Below are 27224 nucleotides of genomic sequence, written 5' to 3'. Positions count from 1 at the left end.
ACAATAATTAAAGCAAAATTAGACAACCCTGCTCGTGAGAGCTTACAATCCACAATGTGGTGGGGGAGATACAAAGTACAGGTGTGTATTTACAATCATGGTCCAGCCATCTTGAGGGAGTGAAGGATGGATGGAGATAGTGAATGGGCTGCACACGCACACTTTCACATAAAATGACTTTGATTAGTGAATGTGATAGGCCACTCTGAACAAATGTGTTTTGAGGGAGCGCCTAAAACTATGCAAATTGTGGATAGTCCTAATTTCTTGGAGTAGAGCATTCCAGAGGATTGGCGCAGCTTGGCAGAAGTCTTGGAGTCGGGAGTGGGAGGTACGGATTAGTGCGGAGGTTAGTCGAAAGTCGTTTGCAGAGTGCAGTGGTCAGTTAGTCCAATAGAAATGAGGGAGGAGATGTATGGGGGGGTGCCGCTGTGGAGAGCTTTGTGGGTGAGAACAAATACTTTGATTTGGATCCTATAATGAATGGGCAGCCAATGTATCGATTGGCGAAGAGCAGACACGTCCGAGTACCAATTAGCCAGATGGATGACCCTGGCTACTGCATTAAGTATGGACTGGAGAGGGGAAAATCAAGTAACGGGGAAACCAATTGATAGAGCGTTGCAGTAGTCCAGGCGGGAGTGGATCAAGGCGACAGTAAAGGTTTTTGTTTCCATGGTGAGAAAAGGGTGGATTCTAGAGATGTTCTTTAGGTGTAAGCAGCAAGAGCGGGCAAGAGATTGTATATGGGATGTGAAGAAGAGATTGGTGTCAAACATAATACCCAGACAACCGCCTGCTGCCGGGGTGTTATTATGGTGCCACCCAGGGAGAGGGAAATGTCAAGTTTAGGGAGGTTAGTAGATGGCGGGAGCTGAAGAAGTTTAGTTTTGGGGAGGTTGAGTTTCAGATAGAGGGCGGACATGATGTTGGAGACTGCAGACAGACAGTCCCTGTCATTCTGTAGTACAGCGGGGGTAAGGTCAGGGGATGACGTGTAAGGTTGTGTGTCATCAGCATAAAGATGGTATTGAAAGCCAAATCTGCTGATGGTCTGTCCAATTGGGGCCGTGTAGAGAGAGAAGAGAAGGGGGAGAAGGACTGAGCCCTGAAGTACCCCAACAGTGAAAGGAAGAGGAGATTAAGTGGAGCCAGCGAACAAAACACTGAAGGAGCGGTCAAAAAGATAGGAAGAGAACCAGGAGAGAGTAGTGTCCTTAATGCCTAGTGACTGGAGCCTAGAGAGTAGGAGACGATGGTCAACAGTGTCGAAAGCTGCAGAAAGGTCGAGAGGAATGAGCAGAGTATGTTCACCGTTACATTTTGCTGTCAGAAGATCATTAGTAACTTTGATGAGTGCACTTTCAGTCAAATGTAGGGGGCAGAAGCCGGACTGTGAAGGGTCTACGAGGGAGTGAGTGAAGAGGTAACGGGTAAGGCAGGAGTAGACTAGGGCTCCAAGAGTTTAGAGATGAAGGGGAGATTGGAGACTGGTCTGTTGTGAGTTCATTTTCCCCTTCACTACTGAGGCCCGAGGAACTCCCTCTTCTGGTAAAGAAAGGTAGTGAGCCTGATTATCAAACACCTGGGCATGATGATGATGACTGGCTGAGTGGAGTTACTGACTGGATATAAGGCTGCCGACGCCCTTCTGCCCTGCGGGTGATTTCTCTGTGGGATCCTTGGAGACCAGTCTGAATTCCTGCTCTTCTAAAGCTAAGTTTTCTGCTCGGCTTTTTGCATTCGTGCTTTGACTTTGTTTTGCCTTGTTTTTCTGGATTTCTGCCATTCCCTGCTGGGGTGTGCTGAATTCCTTTAGCTCTGTCTTCTGAAAATACCTGAGTGCTGATTTAGTTTTTGAAGCCTAGCTGCTTCAGGGCCTTTTTTCATATCAGCTTGTTGGCTTATGTCTTTGATAGGGTTTTGGCAGATTGCAGACAGCAACCTCCCTTTCCTGTTCTGTGTAGTTAGTTTGGTCCCCATCATTTGCTCAGCTTATCTTTCTATCTGTGTGAGTGTTTTTTCATCTTGCTTCACCGTCATTATATGTTGGGGGCTGCCTTTTACTTTGGGGTCTGCTCTGGGGCAGTTTAGATTTCCTTTTCTGTCTTTAGGCTATTTATCTCTCCGGCTGTGATCGAGGGGTCTAGGGCATCGTAGGAACCCCCCACGGCTACTGCTAGTTGTGTTGATAGGTTCAGGGGTCTGCAATCTGATAGTTGCCAACTTCTCTGGTTTTCTGGACGTAGCTTCTATTTTTGTGTCTGCCTCCTACGGTGACTCAATCATAACACTGGTCTGTAGTTGTTTTTGCAGGATGGGTCGAGAGTGGGTTTCTTTAAAAATGGAGTAACGATAGAGTGTTTGAAGGAGGATGGGAAAATGCCCAAGGAGAGGGAGAGATTAAATATTGTAGTTAGGTGAGTTGTGACGACTGGAGAAAGAGGCTGGAGGAGATGTGAGGGAATGGGGTTGGTAGTGCATGTAGTCGGATGAGAAGAAGAGAGGAGTCTGGAGACTTCTTCTGTGATGGGATCAAATGTGGAGAGTGAGCCAGGGGTAATGCAGGGAGGGATGAGAGTCACAGCACTTAGTGGTTGGGGGCGAATTTCCTGACGGATGTTATCTATTTTCTCTATAAAGTGGGAGGCCAAGTCATCAGCACAAATGTCTGTGATAGGGGCCTGTGCTTTTGGCCTGAGGAGGGAGTGAAAGGTGTCAAAAAGTTTCTTGGGGTTGTTGGATAGCGAGGAGATCAGGGTGGTGAAGTAGGTCTGTTTGGCGAGGTGAAGGGCAGAGTTATAGGTTCCTAACATAAATTTGAAGTGGATGAAGTCTTCTGGTGTGCGGGTTTCCTCCTTAAGCGTTCAGCACTCCTAGAACATCGCTGGAGAAGTCAAATGCGGCAGCCAGGCTGAGAAGTGGTCAAGGAAGTGGGTGGGTGAGCCTGGGGGCCGTTATATGACCGCTACTCTGAGGGAGAGGGGACTGAAGAGCCTGATGGTGTGGACCTCAAAAGAAGGGAATGAGAGTGATGGAACTGGGGGGATGACCTTGAAAGTACATTGTGGGGACAGGAGTATGCCAACTCCACCACCAAGTCTGTTTGTGGGTTTCAGGGAATGGGATAATTGTAAGCCACCATGGGAAATGGCAGCAGGGGAGATAGTGTCAGAGTCCTTGATCCAGGTTTCAGTGAGGGCCAACAGATTCAGAGAGTTGTTCAGAAAGCAATTGTGCAGGAAAGGAAGCATGTTAAATACAGACCTTGGATTCCAGAGGGCACAATTGAAAGAGGGAGATGAGGTATTGCATGTAATATTAATAAGATTATTATGGTTTCTATATGAGGTGGAGTAGGGGTTGGGGGATGGTGGACCGGGGTTGGGGAAGATGTCCCCCGAAGTCAGTAGGAGTAGGAAGATAAAGAGCAAGTAGTTATTGGAATTGTAAGAATTTTTTTCTGCGATGTGTATGGGCAAGATGGGCTTAGCTTTTTCAGGAAGGTGAGGAGTGCATGGGAGCTGTACATAGGAGAGGGAAGTATAGAGGGGCTGATGTGTATGAGTTGTGATGGAGGGGGGATGGGGCGGTGAATGTGGATGGCAAGGGAACACAGGAGGATCAAAATAAAGCACATGGATGAAAGGGAGTGCAAAGTGTGGGTTACCTGACTCCTGCCGTGATTGACTGCCATAGAATAACTGGTTTTGTTTGATGCTTAGCTAATGCGATGCTTTGCTGAATGTGTGCGACCCCTCACATGTGTGTACCCCTTACAATGAATCTAAATTTATACACCACGCCACAGGGCCAGGAGAAAGTGATTGTGGGAGCTGGTTAGTTATAAATTGGCAACAGCTGCTCAACACATCCTGGTTTGGAATAGATGATCAAAGACGCTAGTCCTGATTCCATCTCTATGCTATAGCACCTCTCCCATGATAACATCTCCAATGATTCCCCCCAATGGATATACAACAGTAAGTACTGAGAACAATGTGACAAATGAATTATAGCAAAGGAGTTGAATGAAATGATTACCAGTACAAAATGCTTGCTGACATGGAATAGAGTGAACACATGCAAGATGGATCAGTGCAGGAGTTGAATGAAATGATTATCAGTACAAAATGCTTGCTGACATGGAATAGAGTGAACACATGCAAAATGGATCAGTGTAGGAGTTGAATGAAATGATTACCCGTATGAAGAGAACAGAGATGCGTGCTAGATTCTGCCATAGAATAACTGCTTTTGTTTGATGCTTAGCTAATGTGATGCCTTGCTGAATGCGTGCGACCTCTCACATGCATGTTCCCCTTAGATGGATCTATGTGGAAGTATAATAGTAAGCAAACTCCATTAATGAATACTAGACCATGTAGGAGGAATGGTGCTAGTTCCCGTCAGTATATAGTTCCACTGATGCTTTGGAATACTACCGTTACATCCACACAAGATGGAAAAATCAGTTGGAAATTTGCATGGATTTCACTCCTTTATAATGAAAAAGTGAAAATCTGCAGCAGAAATTGAAGTGTTAGTGAATAAGTAAAGAGGCGACAATAACACTGTAAAGTATTATTTTCTACGTTGATATGGTTAAAGTGTGATGTGTATTTCTCTACAGATTTTTATTTTCAATCTGTGGGATAACCCATCTAATATATTAGGCCACAGTCAGACGGCAGTACAGATCGGACCGCAGTGTTCGGACTGGTCTCCCAACCCAAACGTGACCTCTGCATAGAAATATATGAACCTAACAAGCTTGAGTTGGGAGAGCCGCCAGCAAGTTCGTGCTTTGTGGTCCGATTTATACGGCCGTCTGACTGTACCCTTATAGTAATGGGAAAACAGTGTCAAAAAATGACAAAAATGAACAGTGAAATTACGTTTTTAGTTTTTTTTTTCAATTCTCCACTTATAAGGAATAAAGGGAAAGGAACAAATTACACGAACCCCCTAAATGGCGCCACTGAAGACTACACAAAGTACATGAAAAGAATATGGAAAAAAACAAGCCACCATTTGGCTATGTTGATAGAAAAATATAAAATTATGGCTCTTGACAAAGAATAAAAAAAAGAAACAAACGAGCAATAGAAAACAAAACAATTGATCCTCAAAATAGGTTTAGTCTTTAATGGGTTAAATTTGGAGCCAGAAGTATACAAAGCAGGAAGTGGAGATATACTACATAACTGGGTGTTGCCTTCAATATCTAATTACATGTAATCTTGGGATAGAAGTAGGCTGGTCAGTTCTGCTGGTTGGCATACAGGGTGTAGCGTTGTGCCCCACAGAAGTCTCCACTCGGAAGTGACTGTTTTATACAATGTACCTTCTCTTCTAAAGAGAACTAGTCACTTGATTCATGCTGTCCAAATCGTGGAAGCTATGAATTAGTCACTGGCTGCACAATTACAGCCAAGTATGGTTTAGTTTATACACATACAGGAGCAAACACATGGAGCTGGGCTGGGAGAAGTCGCAGAGGACTTACCTCGTCACTCCCGAACACAGCGTTGCCAACTTGACTTTTTACTTTTTCTCGACAGCTCATCAAAACATGATGGACAGACAGTATTTTTTACGGACACATTGGAAAACCATGCAAATCGTTATGATGCATGTCTATAGCCCATAATTGTGATATGAATACAACAGCGGCATTCACTGTAAATTGTAAAATTATGATAACTACACTGAAAATTATCTGTGTCGTTTTCTTCAGCCTCAAAAAAATATCATGGACGTCTGAAATTTTGTCTACAGACAAGAAAAAGTGCCCTATTTTCACAAAGTCCTGGAATTTCTGGACGGTTAGCAACCCAGCCCGGATGGATATTTAAAGAGGTTACCTGGAAATTTAACTTTGATGACCTATTAGGAGAGTTCCTCAATGCACCCGGCACCCCTGCCGATCAGCGGTTCCCGGTGTTGGCCCGAACTGCTCCGTTATGGAGCTGCACAGTTCAGTCGACGGAATAGTGGCCGTGGCAGGGTACTACACATCTGCCCCCTATTGTGGATGCCGTGTTAATAAGTTCTTCCTCCGTGAACTTATATGCAACAAAAAAATTGTAACATTTTCTATCATTTTCCTACAGTCAGACATCTTCTCATCATATTCTGTGGTGACTGGTATTGTCAGTGGTTACTATCATGTATCTCACATGATCAGCAGCTTCTCTTCAGCTCCGGATCTGAGATATGAGAGCATTTCTAGTTGATATATGTGCACTACAAGGCTATAAACATTATTGGTGTTCAGAGCCCAGTCATTACATGTCATGGAGCTGCTTTCTTTTGAGGACATAGCCAGACACATAGCAGCTATATAATTACATGACATTACAGTGATATACAGCCTCGAGACTGCAGTACCCTGTCATCTGTGGGTACTGCAGTCTGCCACTACCAGCTACAGGTAGCCAAAATTGACGATAAGGCCCCAACCTCACAGGAGCCCTCTGAGACCTGCTCTGGGTCAATAACTGGTTGTGTTATCCCGCTGGATGATGAGGGTCCAGAAGGCAGCACGTTATCTGGGTTCTGGGAATTCTGACGGCGGGTGACAGCAGCTATGTAGGCTGTCTCCCTGGCGGATTGCAACACTTTCCCATTATCCTGACAGACTGGCGACACTGCTTTCCCACCATCCCAACTGGCTATCAGTACCGCTTTCCCACCACCCTGACAGACTGGAGATATTACATTCCAGGGCCTGGGCCCTGTATTGTTCAACATCTTTATCAACGATTTAGATGAAGGAATTGAGGGTAAACTGATTAAATTTGCTGATGACACAAAGCTAGGAGGGATAGCTAATACTAGAGAAGAGAGAGAGAGAGGATTCAAAAAGATTTAAATAAACTGGAGAAGTGGGCAGCAACTAACAGAATGGTTTTTAACAGGGAGAAATGCAAAGTACTACATCTGGGCAATAAAAATGAAAAAAGCATATATAGAATGGGAGGAATAGGGCTAAGTGACAGCACATGTGAAAAAGACTTGGGTATACTAATAGATCACAGACTGAATATGAGTCAACAGTGTGATGCAGCAGCAAAAAAGGCAAATGCAATTCTAGGATGTATTAACAGAAGCATACAGTCTAGATCACGTGAAGTCATTATTTCCCTCTACTCCTCTTTGGTCAGACCTCATCTGGAATATTGTGTCCAGTTTTGGGCACCACATTTTAAAAAAGACATCAACAAACTGGAGCAAGTTCAGAAAAGAGCGACCAAAATGGTGACCGGTCTGCAAACCCTGTCTTATGAGGAAAGGTTGCAGGATTTGGGAATGTTTAGTTTGCAAAAGAGAAGACTGAGAGGAGACTTAATAGCTGTCTACAAATATCTAAAGGGCTGTCACATTGTAGAAGGATCAACTTTATTCTCATTTGCACAAGGAAAGACTAGAAGCAATGGGATGAAACTGAATGGGAGGAGACACAGATTAGACATTAGAAAAAACTTTTTTGACAGTTAGAGTGATCAACGAGTGGAACAGGCTGCCACAAGAAGTGGTGAGTTCTCCTTCAATGGAAGTCTTCAAACAGAGGCTGGACAGACATCTGACTGGGATGATTTAGCGAATCCTGCTTTGAGCAGGGGGTTGGACCAGATGGCCCAGGAGGTCCCTTCCAACTCTACGATTCTATGATTCCCGCCACCCTGACAGACTGGAAACAGTACTTTCCCACGAGACTGACAGACTGGAGACATACTTTGCCACCATCCTGACATACCATGGGACACACCTTCCCAGTATCCTGAAAGGCTGTGGATAACACTTTTCTTTCACCCTGACTGGCAGTGGGACTGGCAGTGGGACACACTTTCCCACCATCCCGACAGACTGGGTATAACATTTTCTCCCACTCCCTCTTTACATCAGGAGTGGTACTTATCATGGAGCAGCTACCACCGGCCATGTCATAGTTCGTTGTGACACTGGTCAGCTGCACGGGAACGACCTGCTTATGATCCCCATGCCTTTTGCCATTGCCCTGAGCTCTGATGCTTGCTCCTTTTAGGGGATTCTGAGCAACCTCACCAGATGAGATATTATTCTGCACTGGTATCCTTGAGCCCCACAGTGATGGTGTCACCCACAGTAACTGGTTGTAAGTTTTCACAAGCCCATTCAGCTTCCCCACCCACAAAAAAAAGCTGCAGCAGGCCTCTGGGCCTTGGATGTGGGGTTCCTCTTCTGCTTCTCCAGGCAAGTGAGGCTGATGTGACCAGTTCAGTTGCAGGTATAGCACCGGTGGGAGTCAGATGCAGGCCGGATGCAGAAAGATGGTGCGGGACCCACCGACGACTGGCTAGCAGGGGAATTACGGTATGTGTTGGCTTACCTCATTTCCAGCTGGCGACGGCTGGCTTCCACACCTCAGGTGCGTAATTGGACTCATAGGTATCTGCAATCTGTGTGGCCTTGGCGGCCTCCTTTGGCTCCTTTTCCATCACGAACTGCAGCAACTCCACAGGTCAAAGTCGAAGAAATTGGTCTTTCATCATCAGGTCCTTCAGTTTCTTGAAGGTGGTAACCGATAGTTCCTGGACCCATTGTTCAAAGATGTTTCTGAGCCCGTCCGCCACATAACCCTAGTAGCCATAAGGTCCACGTTGGAGGGTCCAGAACTTTTTTCAGCACACTGTCAGCTGAATACTTCCAGATCAGGGCCTTTTTGATGGACTCATAGTCTACATCATGATCTTGAGGGAGAGAGGCGAACACCTCCAGAGCTTTGCTTCGTAGCCCTGGGATTAAATATTGCGCCCACTGGTCATCAGGCAACTAGTATTGTCTTCAGGCCTTTTCAAACTCCTTCAAAAATGTGTCCAGATCCGCGTCACTGTCTATGACAGGAAAATGCTCGGGATGGGGTTTAAAGGTGTGGACATTACCGGACTGGCTGTTCAGTGGGGTGGATGGCTCCTTCTGGATTCAGGATAATGCCAGCTGGTGGTCTCGCCCAGCTTGGGCCTGTCCCTCGGCAGCCTCTCACTCAGCCTGTCGCTCAGCTCTCTCAGCCTCTCACTAAACCTGACACTTGGCTCACTCTTGGAATTTCTGGATCGGCTTCAATCATCCTTCACGATCGTCTGCGTTATGTTGCTGCAGGGCCATCTGAAGGTGGGGGTCCCTGCTATCCTGGTTGCTGATGTGACTTGCATCCATAGATGGGACCTCTGTAGCAGTGCTGTCCAGACCATGGCTAGCCTGCCCTTCATTAGGGCTTAGGAGACTGACTTGCTCTGCGTCCTGTTGCAACAACTCAGTGATCATTTGGAGCCTGTTTTTGCCAGTTGTACCAGCCCTTTCTAACTGTAGCCAATTGTGCCAAATAAAAAATAGGATAGATAAACAAAAAAGGGGAGAGGGGTGTAATTGCTACATGCACAGTATTGTCCCAAATATAAAACCCTTAGTCTGATCCTCAAAACTCTGCCCAGAATTCTCACACGACCTGAAAGGTTTTAGTCCCAGGAATGATTGCTTAATTTAGCCACTAATATTCCACTGCTTGCCACCAATTTACAAAGATAACAGCCAGGAGGGGGTCATGCAGAACCCACCACTGTTACTACTTTGTCAGAGAAGACATTGGAGAGATCACGCAGATCTCATCACTGCCACCAGTATGTCAATGGAACGTAGCTCTGCTGCCTTCAATCGTCAGGACAATTACACAATTGACTGACAAGTGATGGATGAGACCACGGCTGCTTCCACTACTAGGCTGGTTATTGCGGTCACTGCTAGATTTTCAATAAGCAAAATAACTACAACAAAAAAACTACTACTGGAGCTGCCACCTTCAATCGTTTATACAGTATAGGCCGACTGGACAAGGCTTCAAGAGTGCGGTTTACAGAGCAAGAGGAACAGAGCTATTACAGTTTGTATATTTTTTTTATAAACACTGCCAACCTTTCTAGATTAAATATATAAAGATGATAAGAAAATTATTAAACTTATGTCAAGGAAATGGTTCAGAGCTTAGCGGAGTGAGGCACTCTGATTGGAAAACAGACAGAATCTACAACAAGCTGTTCCTTCCAAGTTCTGACAAGTACATACTAAAGTACTGCTTTTTATTTGCTCAAAGTTCTCCCCACATACAGTGGGTATGGAAAGTATTCAGACCCCTTTAAATTTTTCACTCTGTTTCATTACAGCCATTTGGTAAATTCAAAATAGTTCAGTTTTTTTACATTAATGTACACTCGGCACCCCATCTTGACTGAAAAAAACAGAAATGTAGAAATTTTGGCAAATGTATTAAAAAAGAAAAACTGAAATATCACATGGTCATAAGTATTCAGACCCGTTGCTCAGACACTCATTTAAGTCACATGCTGTCCATTTCCTTGTGATCCTCCTTGAAGGTTCTACTCCTTCATTGGAGTCCAGCTGTGTTTAATTAAACTTGATTTGTAAAGGCACACACCTGTCTATATAAGACCTCACAGCTCACAGTGCATCTCAGACCAAATGAGAATCATGAGGTCAAAGGAACTGGCCAAGGAGCTCAGAGACAGAATTGTGGCAAGGCACAGATCTGGCCAAGGTTACAAAAGAATTTCTGCAGTACTCAAGGTTCCTAAAAGCACAGTGGCCTTCATAATCCTTAAATGGAAGAACTTTAGGACCACCAGAAGTCTTCCTAGACTTGGCCATCCAGCCAAACTGAGCAATCGTGGGAGAAGAGCCTTGATGAGAGAAATAAAGAAGAACCCCAAGATCACTGTGGCTGAGCTCCACAGAAGCAGTAGGGAGGGGGGAGGAAGTTGCACAAAGTCAACTATCACTGCAGCCCTCCACCAGTTGGGCCTTTATGGCAGAGTGGCCTGACGGAAGCCTCTCCTCAGTGCAAGATATATGAAAGCCCTCATAGAGTTTGCTAAAAACACATGAAGGACTCCCAGAGTATGAGAAATAAAATTCTCTGGTCTCATGAGACGAAGAGAGAACTTTTTTTTTTCATAATTCTAAGTGGTATGTATGGTGAAAACCAGGCACTGCTCATCACCTGCCTAATACAATCCCAACAGTGAAACATGGTGGTGGCAGCAACATGCTATGGGGGTGTTTTTCAGCTGCTGGGACAGGATTACAGAGATATCCTGGATGAAACAAGTCAAAGCATGGCTAGTAAAAATATTCTTAAAACTTAACCTTTACTGATTACCCTTAAAAGGTCAATATATACCTAGAACAAACACACATAAAATCACAAAAAAAAATTACAATCAATAGGTGCTCATGTTTAACAGTACTCAAGTAAAAGATGGTTCCATCTCACCAGCATATATTCTCATTCACTCCCTCCATAATTTGTCCATTATAATGCTGCATAATCCAGCGCAGGGGGGACAGGAGGAAGGAATTACAGTAATAAGATAGTCCCTATAATATATTCCTTGTCGTGCCCCTGCTTATCTCTCGCCCTTACAAATGCCCATATAATATGTAGCCTCCCATGTAGCTTCCCAACGCGTTTCTTCCCCTGTTTAGGGGATTCATCAGGGGACAGTATATTGCCAGATAGAGGCAGTGACACCATTAGTCAGTTAGCTGGGTCTGACTTGCTGCTGCAGCACCCACATAGCTTCTTTTCTCTTTTCTCGGGAGATAAGCAGGGGCATGACAAGTAGTACGACGGCCGTCGTCAGTTTCTGCTCTCTCTTGTGCTCCCTCTCCCGGCCATAATGTTTTAACATTTGCCTATAAAGTACGGAATTTTTCTGAAGATCGGTGAGTGCTATCTACTTACTTCTTTGTGGATTTATATAATAATATACACCAGACCTGCCCTGTAAGAATACATGTACTGTACATATAATATACACCAGACCTACCCTGTAAGGATACCTGTACCTATAAAAAATATACACCAGACCTACCCTGTAAGAATACCAGTATCTATAATAGTGTACACCAGACCTACCCTGTAAGAATACCAGTACCTATAATAATATACACCAGACCTACCCTGTAAGAATACCTGTACCTATAATAATGTACACCAGACCTATCCTGTAAGAATACCTGTACCTATAATAATATACACCAGACCTACCCTGTAAGAATACCTGTACCTATAATAATGTACACCAGAGCTACCCTGTAAGAATACCTGTACCTATAATAATGTACACCAGACCTATCCTGTAAGAATACCTGTACTTATAATAATATACACCAGAGCTACCCTGTAAGAATACCTGTACCTATAATAATGTACACCAGACCTATCCTGTAAGAATACCTGTACTTATAATAATATACACCAGACCTACCCTGTAAGAATACCTGTACCTATAATAATATACACCAGACCTACCCTGTAAGAATACCTGTACCTATAATAATGTACACCAGACCTATCCTGTAAGAATACCTGTACTTATAATAATATACACCAGACCTACCCTGTAAGAATACCTGTACCTATAATAATATACACCAGACCTACCCTGTAAGAATACCTGTACCTATAATAATATACACCAGACCTATCCTGTAAGAATACCTGTACCTATAATAATATACACCAGACCTACCCTGTAAGAATACCTGTACCTATAATAATGTACACCAGAGCTACCCTGTAAGAATACCTGTACCTATAATAATATACACCAGACCTACCCTGTAAGAATACCTGTACCTATAATAATGTACACCAGAGCTACCCTGTAAGAATACCTGTACCTATAATAATGTACACCAGACCTATCCTGTAAGAATACCTGTACTTATAATAATATACACCAGACCTACCCTGTAAGAATACCTGTACCTATAATAATATACACCAGACCTACCCTGTAAGAATACCTGTACTTATAATAATATACCCCAGACCTATCCTGTAAGAATACCTGTACCTATAATAATGTACACCAGACCTACCCTGTAAGAATACCTGTACTTATAATATACCCCAGACCTATCCTGTAAGAATACCTGTACCTATAATAATGTACACCAGACCTACCCTGTAAGAATACCTGTACTTATAATAATATACCCCAGACCTATCCTGTAAGAATACCTGTACCTATAACAATGTACACCAGACCTACTCTGTAAGAATACCTGTAATTATAATATACACCAGACCTATCCTGTAAGAATACCTGTACCTATAATAACGTACACCAGACCTATCCTGTAAGAATACCTGTACATATCATAATATACACTAGACCTACCCTGTAAGAATACCTGTACCTATAATAATGTACACCAGACCTACCCTGTAAGAATACCTGTACCTATAATAATGTACACCAGACCTATCCTGTAAGAATACCTGTACCTATAATAATGTACACCAGAGCTACCCTGTAAGAATACCTGTACCTATAATAATGTACACCAGACCTACCCTGTAAGAATACCTGTACTTATAATAATATACACCAGACCTACCCTGTAAGAATACCTGTACCTATAATAATGTACACCAGACCTACCCTGTAAAAATACCTGTACCTATAATAATGTACACCAGAGCTACCCTGTAAGAATACCTGTACCTATAATAATATACACCAGACCTACCCTGTAAAAATACCTGTACTTATAATATACCCCAGACCTACCCTGTAAGAATACCTGTACTTATAATAATATACACCAGACCTACCCTGTAAGAATACCTGTACCTATAATAATGTACACCAGACCTATCCTGTAAGAATACCTGTACCTATAATATACACCAGAGCTACCCTGTAAGAATACCTGTACCTATAATAATGTACACCAGACCTATCCTGTAAGAATACCTGTACTTATAATAATATACACCAGACCTACCCTGTAAGAATACCTGTACCTATAATAATGTACACCAGACCTATCCTGTAAGAATACCTGTACTTATAATAATATACACCAGACCTACCCTGTAAGAATACCTGTACCTATAATAATATACACCAGACCTACCCTGTAAGAATACCTGTACCTATAATAATATACACCAGACCTATCCTGTAAGAATACCTGTACCTATAATAATATACACCAGACCTACCCTGTAAGAATACCTGTACCTATAATAATGTACACCAGAGCTACCCTGTAAGAATACCTGTACCTATAATAATATACACCAGACCTACCCTGTAAGAATACCTGTACCTATAATAATGTACACCAGACCTACCCTGTAAAAATACCTGTACCTATAATAATGTACACCAGAGCTACCCTGTAAGAATACCTGTACCTATAATAATATACACCAGACCTACCCTGTAAAAATACCTGTACTTATAATATACCCCAGACCTACCCTGTAAGAATACCTGTACTTATAATAATATACACCAGACCTACCCTGTAAGAATACCTGTACCTATAATAATGTACACCAGACCTATCCTGTAAGAATACCTGTACCTATAATATACACCAGAGCTACCCTGTAAGAATACCTGTACCTATAATAATGTACACCAGACCTATCCTGTAAGAATACCTGTACTTATAATAATATACACCAGACCTACCCTGTAAGAATACCTGTACCTATAATAATATACACCAGACCTACCCTGTAAGAATACCTGTACCTATAATAATATACACCAGACCTATCCTGTAAGAATACCTGTACCTATAATAATATACACCAGACCTACCCTGTAAGAATACCTGTACCTATAATAATGTACACCAGAGCTACCCTGTAAGAATACCTGTACCTATAATAATATACACCAGACCTACCCTGTAAGAATACCTGTACCTATAATAATGTACACCAGACCTACCCTGTAAAAATACCTGTACCTATAATAATGTACACCAGAGCTACCCTGTAAGAATACCTGTACCTATAATAATATACACCAGACCTACCCTGTAAAAATACCTGTACTTATAATATACCCCAGACCTACCCTGTAAGAATACCTGTACTTATAATAATATACACCAGACCTACCCTGTAAGAATACCTGTACCTATAATAATGTACACCAGACCTATCCTGTAAGAATACCTGTACCTATAATATACACCAGAGCTACCCTGTAAGAATACCTGTACCTATAATAATGTACACCAGACCTATCCTGTAAGAATACCTGTACTTATAATAATATACACCAGACCTACCCTGTAAGAATACCTGTACCTATAATAATGTACACCAGACCTATCCTGTAAGAATACCTGTACTTATAATAATATACACCAGACCTACCCTGTAAGAATACCTGTACCTATAATAATATACACCAGACCTACCCTGTAAAAATACCTGTACTTATAATATACCCCAGACCTATCCTGTAAGAATACCTGTACCTATAATAATGTACACCAGACCTACCCTGTAAGAATACCTGTACTTATAATAATATACCCCAGACCTATCCTGTAAGAATACCTGTACCTATAACAATGTACACCAGACCTACTCTGTAAGAATACCTGTAATTATAATATACACCAGACCTATCCTGTAAGAATACCTGTACCTATAATAATGTACACCAGACCTACCCTGTAAGAATACCCATCCTTTGCATATTAACCCCTCATGACATGTTCCGTACATGTACTGTGCATGTCGTGTTTCTCCCTTTGATGTGGGCTCTGGCGATGAGCCCATATCTTACCCGATATGTCAGCTGTTTTGAACAGCTGACATATGCCCCTAACAGCTGCGGATGGAATCGCGATCCACCCGTGGCTGTTAACCTACTAAATGCTGCTGTCAATCTCTGTAATTTAATGTGTTCGCGCTGGAAGCATGTCATTAATCCCGCCCATCGGCATCTGTGTCACATGACTTTGGGTCGTCGATGTGTTGGCATGACAACCCGGGGTCTGCAGCAGACCCCTGTGTCTGTCATTGCCGGATTGCTATGAGCGCCGCCCAGTGGTCGGCACTCAGCAAGTGAGCATTAAGCCTCAGATTATCGCAGCATTTAGTGTCTCATGGAGACTATTGAAGCAAGTGCAAAGTTAAAAAAAATTTTAAAAAAATAAAAAAACAAAAGTTCAAACCACCCCCCAATTCACCCCATTCAAAATAAAACAGTAAAAAAAATCAAACATACACATATTTGGTAAAACTGCATTCAGAATCGCCCGATCTATCAAGATATAAAAAGAATTAATCTGACTGCTAAACGGCGTAGCGGAACAAAAGTCAAAACACCAGAATTAAGTTTTTTGGTTGCCGCAACATTGCATTAAAGTGCAATAACGGGTGATCGAAAGATCATATTTGCACCAAAATTGTATCATTAAAAATGTCAGTTTGGCACGCAAAAAAATAAGCCCTCACCCAACCCCAGATCACGAAAAGTAGAGGCGCTACGGGTATCAGAAAATGACGCAAGTTTTTTTTTTCAATAATAAATGTTGGAATTTTTTTCACCACTTAAATAAAAAAAACAACCTAGACATGTTGGTATCTACAAACTTGTAATGACCTGGAGAATCTTAATGACAGGTCAGTTTTAGCATTTGGTGAACATGGTTAAAAAAAAACAGTTGTGGAATTGCATTTTTTTTGCAATTTCACCACACTTGGAATGTTTTCCCGTTTTCCAGTACATGATATGGTAAAACTAATGGTGTCATTCAAAAGTACAATTCATCCCGCAAAAAACAAGCCCTCACACGGCCATATTGACGGAAAAATAAAAAAAGTATGTCTCTGGGAAGAAGGGGAGCAAAAAACATATGCAAAAACGAAAATGGGCTGCAGCGTGAAGGGGTTAAATGTCCTGTACTGAAGCTATGACTGTACAGAGGCCGTTTTTTGTTAACATTTTTCTTTTTATGTAGCGCCTACATTTATGTCATCTGAAACATTGCCTTGCAACCAAGAAATATGGGATCCTCTGCAGTATTTTGCAGCCGCAGAAGCAAAATCCTTCATCCATGGAGGGAAGAGACTCCAAAGGCCTAAAACGGTGAGGATTAGTATTTGACGTCTTCATTTTAAATTAATTAGACTGCCAAAAAACATCACATTAGCCTCTGGTCTAGAGGCTTGATGCACAGATATGGTTGTTGGTTTTTGTTATGTGATGTCATTATAAAGTATGGGGAAAGTTGTTGCCGAATTGTAACTGCCCCAGTATTCACTGGCATTGCCCCTACAGTGGAGAAACTGCTCCACTCACTGCCTGCCAGTTTTAGATGACACTTTCTTCAACCAGAGGTGCAAGAAAAAGTGCTTGGTTACTATTCTCATTTTAAGGCCATGTTCACACGTTCAGTATTTGGTCAGTATTTTGCACCTGTGTCTGTAAGCCAAAACCAAGAGTGGGTGATAAATGCAGAAGTGGTGACGGGTTTCTATTATAATTTTCCTCTGACTGTTCCTCTCCTGGTTTTGGCTTACAGACACTGATGTAAAATACTGACCAAATACTGAACGTGTGAATGTGGCCTAAGTCTGTGGTCACACAGGCGTATAACAAAATTGGTCCCTTTCTCATCCAGTAAGGTGGGATGATTTTTCTCACTTGTCATCCATATACAATCCGGTTTGTACAACAGCAGCTGTTAATCATTTACAGGACCATTTACAGTTTCCCATCTTACAAAATTGCAATGTATTCGTAAAATTCGGATGCTATGCTGATGGTCTGTATGGCATCCAAATTTTTTTAAATTGTTTTCTTTTTTTATACAGTTCAATTTATACAAGTTGTAATTGTGCTAGTTTGCTTAGTGTTTTTTATGTAAAACGTTCTTATTTTGTACATTTACATTTGTTCTAAGACTTTTAAATATATTTATAAAACAATACAAAAGAAAGCGGAATCTAAAGTTTTTCTGCCCCACTTACATTCACTAGATAAAAGTACAATAACATCGGGTTAATTAGCCAGCTTCCTATGTCAGAATCTTAAAGCCCCCGTCACACACAGCGACGCACCAGCGATCCCGACAACGATATGACCTGGTCAGGATCTCAGCAGCGATCAGGACCAGCGACGACGCGGGTAACAAGCGTGCGCGTCGCTTAGTTACCCGCTGTGTACCTTGGATACCAGCTCCCAGCGCGAACACGCTGGTATCCAAGGTACACACCGGGTAACTAAGGCTAGTTTCACACTAGCGTTCTTGGGCTCAGCGCAGAGCCGCTGCTAAGCCCCGCCCCTGGCCGCACCCCCTCCGCTCAGTTCCTCCTCTGATCGCAGGAGGCTGCATGCGATCAGCGTATCCTATATTTAGCGTTGGATACGCTGACCGTGTGCTGGTCTGATTTTGCTGGCGCTGCGCCCTTTTGGCACTGCGCCCAGAGCACAAAAATGCAACACAGCGCGTTTTTGTGCACTGGACGCAGCGCCAGCAAAGTCAGACCAGCGCAGTCAGAGCACGATCAGCGTATCCAACGCTAAATATAGGATATGCTGATCGCATGCAGCCTCATGCGATTAGAGGAGGAACTGACCGGAGGGGGCGCGGCCGGGGGTGGGGCTTAGGCTAGTTTCAGACTAGCGTTTTTGCCAGCAGCGCATGGCGCCGCTAAGCCCCACCCCCTGCCGTGCCCCCTCCGGTCATCTCCGCCTAGAATCGCACATCACTGCATGTGATCTGCACACCATATCTTTAGCATAGGGTGCGCAGACCGTGCACTAGTAGGATTTTGCGTGCGCTGCGCCCTTTTGACGGTGCATTTTGATGCACTCGGCGCACTGTCAAAAGGGCGCAGCGCACGCAAAATCCTACTAGCGCACAGTCTTCGCACCCTATGCTAAAGATAGGGTGTGCAGATCGCATGCAGCAATGTACGATACTAGGCGGAGATGACCGGAGGGGGCGGGGCTTAGCGGCACCGTGCGCTGCTGGCAAAAATGCTAGTCTGAAACTAGCCTTAGCGACGGCCCTGCGCTGCGCCCAAGAACGCTAAGCGCCCAAGTGTGAAACTAGCCTAAGCGACGCTCGCGATTAGTTAACCGCAGTTTACCTTGGATACCAGCTCCCAGTGTCTGCTTACAGCGCTGGGAGCTCGCTGATTGATGGTCTCCTGCTGCCACACGCAGTGATGCGTGCTGGCCAACGGGAGACCAATGATCAAAAAATGTCCAGGACAGTAGAGCACGATCAGCGATACCCGGTGGGGGCGGTCGCTGATACGTGTCACACATAGCGAGATCGCAGGTGAGATCGCTGTGGAGTCACAAAACTTGTGACTCAGCAGAGATCTCGCTAGCGATCTCGCTGTGTGTGATGGGGGCTTTAGACAAATATGGACCTTGCTCAGGAATAAAAAGAAAATATATGAATACACAAGGTTAAGACCATGAACCAACCCGAAGATCTGAACATCTCCCATGAACCGTCTACAGCATAAAGCTCAAGAACATAAAATGTACTTTACTTGTGGGACAATCTCTTTAAGTTACAATAGATCTTGGAATAATAACCGTCTCCTCAACTGGATATTGGGAGGGAAATGTTTGTGCTGATCATATTTTATATATGTCCAACCATGCCCAACTGCCCCAACCCATGGTCCGCACACACCACAGCCCCCTCCGGCCAGGTGGGCGGGAGTGAAGCACAAGTCGCCTGTACAAAGTGTGTATGGCATCCAATTTCAAAGTCAAATCACAGCATGCTGCGATTTTTTTTTTTTTTTTTTTTTTTTTTTTTTCTCTAGGCCATGTGCACACATTGAGTATTTGGTGAGTTTTTTACCCCAGTATTTGTAAGCCTTCTGCATTTTTCACCCACTCCTGGTTTTGGCTTACAAATACTGGGGTAAAAAACTCACCAAATACTCAATGTATATACAGTATGTGGCCTTCACATACTGAAGATGGCTGAGAAAAAAATGCAGATCTTCACAACATCATTGAATAACATTGGTCCGAGTGTTATCCCTTTTTTTTCAGCTTGCACTCGTCTGATTTATACGCGCTTATGAGCGAGCCTTTACAGATGAAAATAAACAATTTACCTGTGAACAGTTATGTTTTCCATATTTTAAACTCTAAAGTTGACGAATAATTATTCACACATAAATATTCTCCTAAGAGAGAAAAAAACCTTACTTTTACATTCTTAAGATTCAGGTTTAAGCTTTATTTTGATTTGACTGACAGCTCTGTAGTTATTCAATAATAAAATTAATCATCAAAAACACAAATCTGCTAATAATTGTGCACGCAGTATCAGCCTATAACATGTCTTTAGTTTCCTTTATGGTGCAGTGAACTGATGTCCTTTTAATTTTACAGGTACCCAGCAGATGCAGAGCCCCTGAGCGGACAGACAGCACATCACAAGCCATTCTCACCCAGCTCCAAGAACTCAGGCTCAGTACTAAGTGATCTCCCTAATCTAAGGCTAGTTTCACACTAGCGTTTATGAGCGCACCTCTGCCGGTAGCTCCGCCTACCGGCGCATGACGCTGCATGCACCCTGTGTCCCCTATCTTTATCACTGGGGGCGCAGGCCGTGCGCAGTATGCGTTTGGCGGCGCATGCGCCTTTTTGACGGTGCACCGGCGCAACCAAACTGCAGCAGGTTGCGCCCCCAGTGATAAAGATAGGGGACGCAGGGCGCATGCAGCGTCATGGCCGGTAGGTGGAGCTACCGGCGGAGGCGCGGCAGGGGGCGGGGCTTAGTGACGGCCGTGCGCAGGCCGTCGCTGCGCTCATAAACGCTAGTGTGAAACTAGCCTAAGCTAGTAGCCAGGCTACCCGCATCAACCAGGCATTCCTGTGATTTTTTTTTTTTCACACAGGGCCCTGTAGGTTTGGATTTCCATTTCCTTTATTAATAAAGACTTTCATTTAAAAACTGCATTTGTTTGGTGATCTGAAACATTTTAGTGTGACAAACCTGCAAATGAATAGGAAATCAGGAAAGGGAAAAAAAAACTTTCACACAACTGTATGTGTCACAGTGTTAGTAGTTTTTAAATCATAAAATACAGCAATGCAGATAATGTGTAGTTACTAAAGACAAAGAATGAAAAACATGAATTAATAAAAATAATTTTTGTGTGTTGACATGCCTTCTAAAAATGTTGGAGTTTAAACAATGCCATTATTTTGCACTTCATTTTGTCTAGAAGAGGCAGTAGATTCTGTTTTTCAGAATCTCTAGGAAGGGACGATATGACCAACCTCAAGTATTTGAACTGGGAAACCACCTCTATTTGGGTATGCTGACTGTCTGAATGGTCTACCCATTTAATAGTCAGACCTGACAACCGCCCAAACTGTTTAAGTATATCCATTACACTATTCAGGGATCTACAGATCTACCATAGTCTCCCAGAAATAGCAGAAGGTCATCCGCAAGCAATGTGATCTTCTCTTCTATATGCCCATATTGAAATCTTCTAACTTCGGAAGAATTCCTCACTACCGCCGCTAAGGGTTCTATTGAAATGGCAGCCATTAATGGGGACAGAGGAGACCCCTGTTTTGTGCCTCTACATAATCTGAAGCTTTGAGACAGTTCACCGTTTGCTTTGATTTTAGCTGTAGGGGGGGGGGGAGTATAGCATCTGCACCCATGATATAAATGTGGGTCTGAACCCCATTTTCTTCAACACCTCCCAGAGAAAGCTCCACCCTATGCTATACAAAGCCTTTGCTGCATCCAACGACAGCCCCACTCTATGCCAAATGTTATCCGCTGGGAACTGCATAATCAAAAAGAGGCGGCGCAAATTAATTACTGTAGATTTGTTGGCCATAAAGCCAGTTTGATCTGGATGTATCACTTTAGACAACCTATTAGCCAATATTTTAGCTAATATTTTGATATCTACCGTCAATAGAGAAATAGGTCTATATGACTCTGGAAGCCGAGGATCTTTGCCTTTTTTAGGGATAATAGTAATAATTTTTTATGTTGTAATTGATTTATCATTTTGACATTTGGGGTGACAAATGTCTAGCTTTTGCTGCTAAAACTCTCTTGCACTGAAGCGCTACTGTATCTATTTCAGTACATTAATAGTAATTGCCTCTCTCATGAATGGTGGTAATGAACTCGCAGCAAGAGAATGGTTGTATAGCTGTAGCAAATTTGGGAGTAATACTTTTTAAAAATGTATATACACCTCTGCAGGGTGGACATCTACTCCTGGAGCTTTACCACCCGGCATAGAAGATAGAGCATTTTCTAGTTCCTTCAGTGACAGGGAACCATCCAGAGCCCTCCTCTCACCTTCAGACAATGTGGGCAACCTGGCCATTTCTAAGAAATTCGAAATTTCTCCTTCTGGAGGCCTAGCCTTTGAAGAGTATTGTGTCATAAAATGAAAGCAGAACCTCCAGAATCTCTCCTGTAGATTCCGCCCAAATCCCCATTTTGAGAAAGAAGCTTATAAATATGGGATGAATCCCTTTGCGCTGCTGTAACAAGAGATAGTAAGCACCCTACTCTTTCACTTTCTTCAAAAAAGGCGATTCCCTGAAAGGCTCTTTTCGGCTCCGCTTTTTGCAATAACGTCCGTATAGCCAGGGACCGGGCTGTTTTAAGCCTAGTTTGATCATCAGGTGTAGGATCATCTATCATGTTAACTTCAGCTTGCCTGAGTTCTTGAAATACTGCCTGATCTGCTCTTTTAGTTTTCTCTATAAATATCCCTCTCAGGTAGGCCTTCATAAACTCCCAGACCTTTGGAATAGATGCCGTTCCATTATTAATTTGGAAAAACTCTTTGAGGTCTACGGCCATTTTTTCTACATTTATGATTTGTAGCCAGAGCTGATTTAATCTCCAGAGCCTAACTTACATTAGTAGCACCACTCCAGCACTGAAATAAAAAAAAACACAGGAGTAGTACTTTAAGACCACAGTGGACTTGAAAGATATTACATTATATATTTATATAGTGTAACGTTACATAGTAAGTAGAATTGCATTGGGCTAGAGCTTTGGATGCAATGGTATAATTGAGCAATTATTATTATTTATTTTTTTAATTATTCTATTTAGTTTTATATTCTTTTTACTGTAACATGTTTCCCCGAACATCAGAAAATATCTTTGGAACCAAGGTTTATTTTTTTTTTACACTGCATATTTCTCCAGTAAGTTGGACTGTTATAGCCGGCATGATGATGGGATAATTGTCAGAATCAGGGCTGTACAGCGGTTAGAGCGCGCAGTTCTAACATTTGTCCTGCCATAAAGGCAGTGGCACTGCGGCTATTGTATACATAACTTTCATTGAGAGCAATGTATACGGTGAGCGAGGAAAGAAAAATGGCCTTTTTACAGTTCTGGCTTCCTGAACTGTGGTTACACGATTCCCTGTGCTACGTTTTTGTGGTGCCGCAGAATAAGGCTATATTCAGACATCTGTTGTACACATCTGTGCGCTGTCAGATTTGTAAACTGCTGATCCATGCCCACATCGGTTTTAACAATGGCTCAAATCATCTGATCCTTGAGATTCAGAGCATGTCCTATACATTCGTTTTGTGTATCAGACTCGGTCATTACCCCTTTCTTCTGACCAGGCGATTTTCAGTTTGTTTTTTCCTCCCCTTCTTGAAAGAACCATATGATTTCTATTATGCCGTCCATATAGCTAAATAGGGGCTGTACTTTGACCCTTATATGAATACTAGCTGTTTCCAGCCAGCTAACGCTCGGCACGCTCATTGCTATCTAATTAACGCTGCTGATGATTAAACTAAAGTAAATAATGACAACATTCAATAGCGCTTACGCAGGTGGTAAATTAAATTAAAATGAAGTTAATAACAATAATAATCGTTAAAAATCTGAATAATACATTTTATTCAGTGTAAAAGCAAAAACAAAATGGATTCAGTAAGAAATGCGTTTTTTATTCAGTTCAGCATCTAAACAAATTTCATAACGAAACATAAATTAAGTTAAAATTTCTCTGTAAACACAAATGTATAGTTATTTTCAAAGATCTTTCCTTAACTTCTACCAGGTACAATTTGAACTAAAAGACCTTTACAACTTGTTACTCTAGAGAATGCAGTGTATAATTGGCCATGTGTGAATACAGGATCAGGTAGGAGAACGCCAATCTTATTGAATGTGGTGATGTGGTGGGGGGGCGGGATTATATGTGGTGATGTGGTGGGGGGGCGGGATTATGTGTGGTGATGTGGTGTGGGGGCAGGATTATGTGTGGTGATGTGGTGGGGGGCGGGATTATGTGTGATGATGTGGTGGGGGGGTGGGATTGTGTGTGGTAATGTGGTGGGGGGCGGGATTATGAGTGGTGATGTGGTGGGGGGTGGGATTATGTGTGGTAATGTGGTGAGGGGGCGGGATTGTGTGTGGTAATGTGGTGGGGGGTGGGATTGTGTGTGGTAATGGGATGGGGGGTGTGATTATGTGTGGTGATGTTGTGGGGGTGGAGCTACTGTGCAGGGGGTGGGATTAGAGAATAATCACGATGCCTATTATATATATAGATATGAATGGTCAATATGATTACGGTGATACTAAAAACATGTTTTTTTTTATTTAAATTGTGAATAGTGAAAGTTCAAAGAAAAAAAATTTTTTAGCACCACCATTTTCCAAGACCCATATTTCCGTTCTTTCATCAATGGCATTTTGTGAGGGCCTGGTTATTCAAACATTTTTATTGATAACATTGTGGGATAGATGCAATGTTTTGAATCCTTATTTCATTATTTTTTGTGGTGTTGTAGCAACCCAAAAACTGAATTTCTGTGAATTTCCTTTTTTTAAAATTTTCTTAATACACCATTTATCGATGTTAATGCTATTTTAGATTTTTATAGATTAGACATTTATGAGTGTGCGTTAGGAAATTTTGTTTTTTAATTACTTTATTTTTATTGGGGGAAAAAGGGTTACGGTAATTTTTTTTTTTTTTTTCATATTTAAAAACAGTTTTTACATTTTATTCTATTTTTACGTCTACTTAGGGGACTTGAACCTGTGATCGGCTGATTGCTTACGCTATACAGCTCTGGCAAAAATTAAGAGACCACCACATCAAATCCCTGTCATGGGTAGCCCAATCTCCAGACCTGAACCCCATTGAAAATCTCTGGAATGTAATCAAGAGGATGATGGATAGTCACACACCATCAAACAAAGAACTGCTTACATTTTTGCACCAGAAGCAGTGTGAAATACTGGTGGAAAGCATGCCAAGATGCATGAAAGCTGTGATTAAAAAATCATGGTTATTCCACAAAATATTAATTTCTGAACTCTTCCTGAGTTAAAACATTAGTATTGTTGTTTCTAAATGATTATGAACTTGTTTTCTTTGCATTATTTGAGGTCTGCAAGCACTGCATTTTTTGTTATTTTGACCATTTCTCATTTTCTGAAAATAAATACAAAATTTAGTGCTTGGAAATTCAAAGACGTGTTGTCAGTAGTTTTATAGAATAAAAGAGCAATTTACATTTTACTCAAAAATATACCTATAAAGAGAAAAATCAGACAAACTGAACATTTGAAAGTGGTCTCATGATTTTTGCCAGAGCTGTATATTGCAATAGCATAGTAGCGTAATATATAGTGAAAAAGACGTGCTAACAAATCCACCGGCAGCGGACCATACACGATGATCTGGCATAATGAAGCGTCTTATGTCTTAACTTGAGAATGGGTTAAAATCTATGGAGATCTGTTAAAAAAGCTATAAAAAAGCCGCTGAGGATAGCCTTCTGACTTCAGTGCGTCATCAATATTTTGCTGATCCTTTGGATTCAGAGTCAATATATCTTTATATATGTATTAAAACAATTCAGATTTTTTTCTAAAAGTGAAATAAACTTAGGCAATATGGATCACAAAAGAAATTGCCAATTTTATATAGATGAAGAAACATGGAGACAGATTGGTAAATGTAATCTTAGGCCTTTTAATAGCCATCAACAAGGTCTACATTTTTCACAGCCAATAACAGAAAAATACTTAAATTCACCTATATTTTGTCTTGAATACAGACATTTCTGATATGATAAAGGAAAAGTTCGATCCCATTTGAAGAAGTTAGACAATCCTCAGGATCGGTCCCTATTACACATCCAAAGTACAGTCTATGGTAATTTTTTCGTTATACGACCTAGCAGAGGTCTGATGGCGAATGTGTAGGAACTAGTGATGAGCGAGCGTGCTCGAGTAGCTGTGGCTGCATGTCTCGGCAGCCACAACACATGCAGGGATTGCCTGTTTATTAGGCAATCCTGCAAGTGTCGAACAGCCACAAGACAAGCAGCCACAGCAACTTGAACATAGTAGTCACTAGAACCAGTGGGAACTCAAGGGTGCAGGGAACCTATTTACTTGGAAACCTTGAAGGGATCAGTGCAGTGACCCTTTACTTTCAGGATCATTGTAGTAATGTTTTCTGACTGATGGTGCTTTGAAAGTAAATAATTGGTGAACAAATGTTTGCCGAAACGCTTGTTACCAACTACAGGCCCACAGAAACAAACCAGCGATCACTTGAGGATCAGATCGGGTGCCTGTAATAAAAAAAAAAAAAAAAAAAAAAGTTTTCGGGATTGTTCTGCACATCAGTGATCAGAGGCCGGTAAACAAGCACCTAATGACATATACAGTCAACCAGCACTCGTTAAGGAGGATTGTTGGGTTGAAGTCAGCACATTAAATACACAAATTCTCTAATGGGAGGTCTCTTTTAAAGACTGGATTCTTTGCAGCCTTATCAATACTTGTCCAACCCGCCGTTCCATTCAGTTAGCCATTACTGCATTATGCATTTATATACAATGGTCAAGTGTTTCAATAAATAGATCATTTTTACTTGTACATAATACAAAGTTTTATGGTTATCCATTTAAGAAATAAAAATCCCAGAGAAAAATGTTTTCCTTTAAAGAGGACCTGTCACATGCTCATAAAAATGTAAGTTAAGTGCCTATTAAAAAAAAAACAAAAAAAAAAAAACCTTGTGCTCATCCGGATTTTGCCACTTTTTATTTTTTGCGCTGCATTATTCCATTGCAAAGATATCCAGATATTCTTCTTCAGGAATGCATTATGTGACTGCAAAACAGAGATTTCACATACTGCGCTCCAATAGAAACATGTGAATATCTCTGCAGTAAATGACAGCGCAATATAGGAAAAAGCTGCAGAACTGGGGGGAGCTCAGGGATTTTTATATTTCGAGCAAGTGATGGGTCTTTTATAAATAACAAAATAAAATCAAAAGTCAAGAACAAGTCCTGGGA

General features: G+C 42.1%; 1 protein-coding gene across 1 annotated transcript in view; it reads left to right on the top strand.

Moving 5' to 3' along the window:
- LOC141089664 (uncharacterized) overlaps nt 1-21038 on the top strand; it is a 217219-nt gene extending 196181 nt beyond the window's left edge. The window contains exons 37-38 of the mRNA XM_073576146.1: nt 16849-16976; nt 20262-21038. Of these exons, the coding sequence (XP_073432247.1) occupies nt 16849-16976; nt 20262-20354 (221 nt within the window). The 3' untranslated portion in view covers nt 20355-21038. The remainder of the gene's footprint in view (nt 1-16848; nt 16977-20261) is intronic.
- Nucleotides 21039-27224: the final 6186 nt, after the last annotated feature.

Source organism: Dendrobates tinctorius, unplaced genomic scaffold (genome assembly GCF_039654945.1).
Source record: "Dendrobates tinctorius isolate UK_male_01 unplaced genomic scaffold, ASM3965494v1 ptg000046l, whole genome shotgun sequence".
In the NCBI taxonomy this organism is placed as follows: domain Eukaryota; kingdom Metazoa; phylum Chordata; class Amphibia; order Anura; family Dendrobatidae; genus Dendrobates; species Dendrobates tinctorius.
This window is presented reverse-complemented; position numbering and strand designations above follow the sequence as displayed.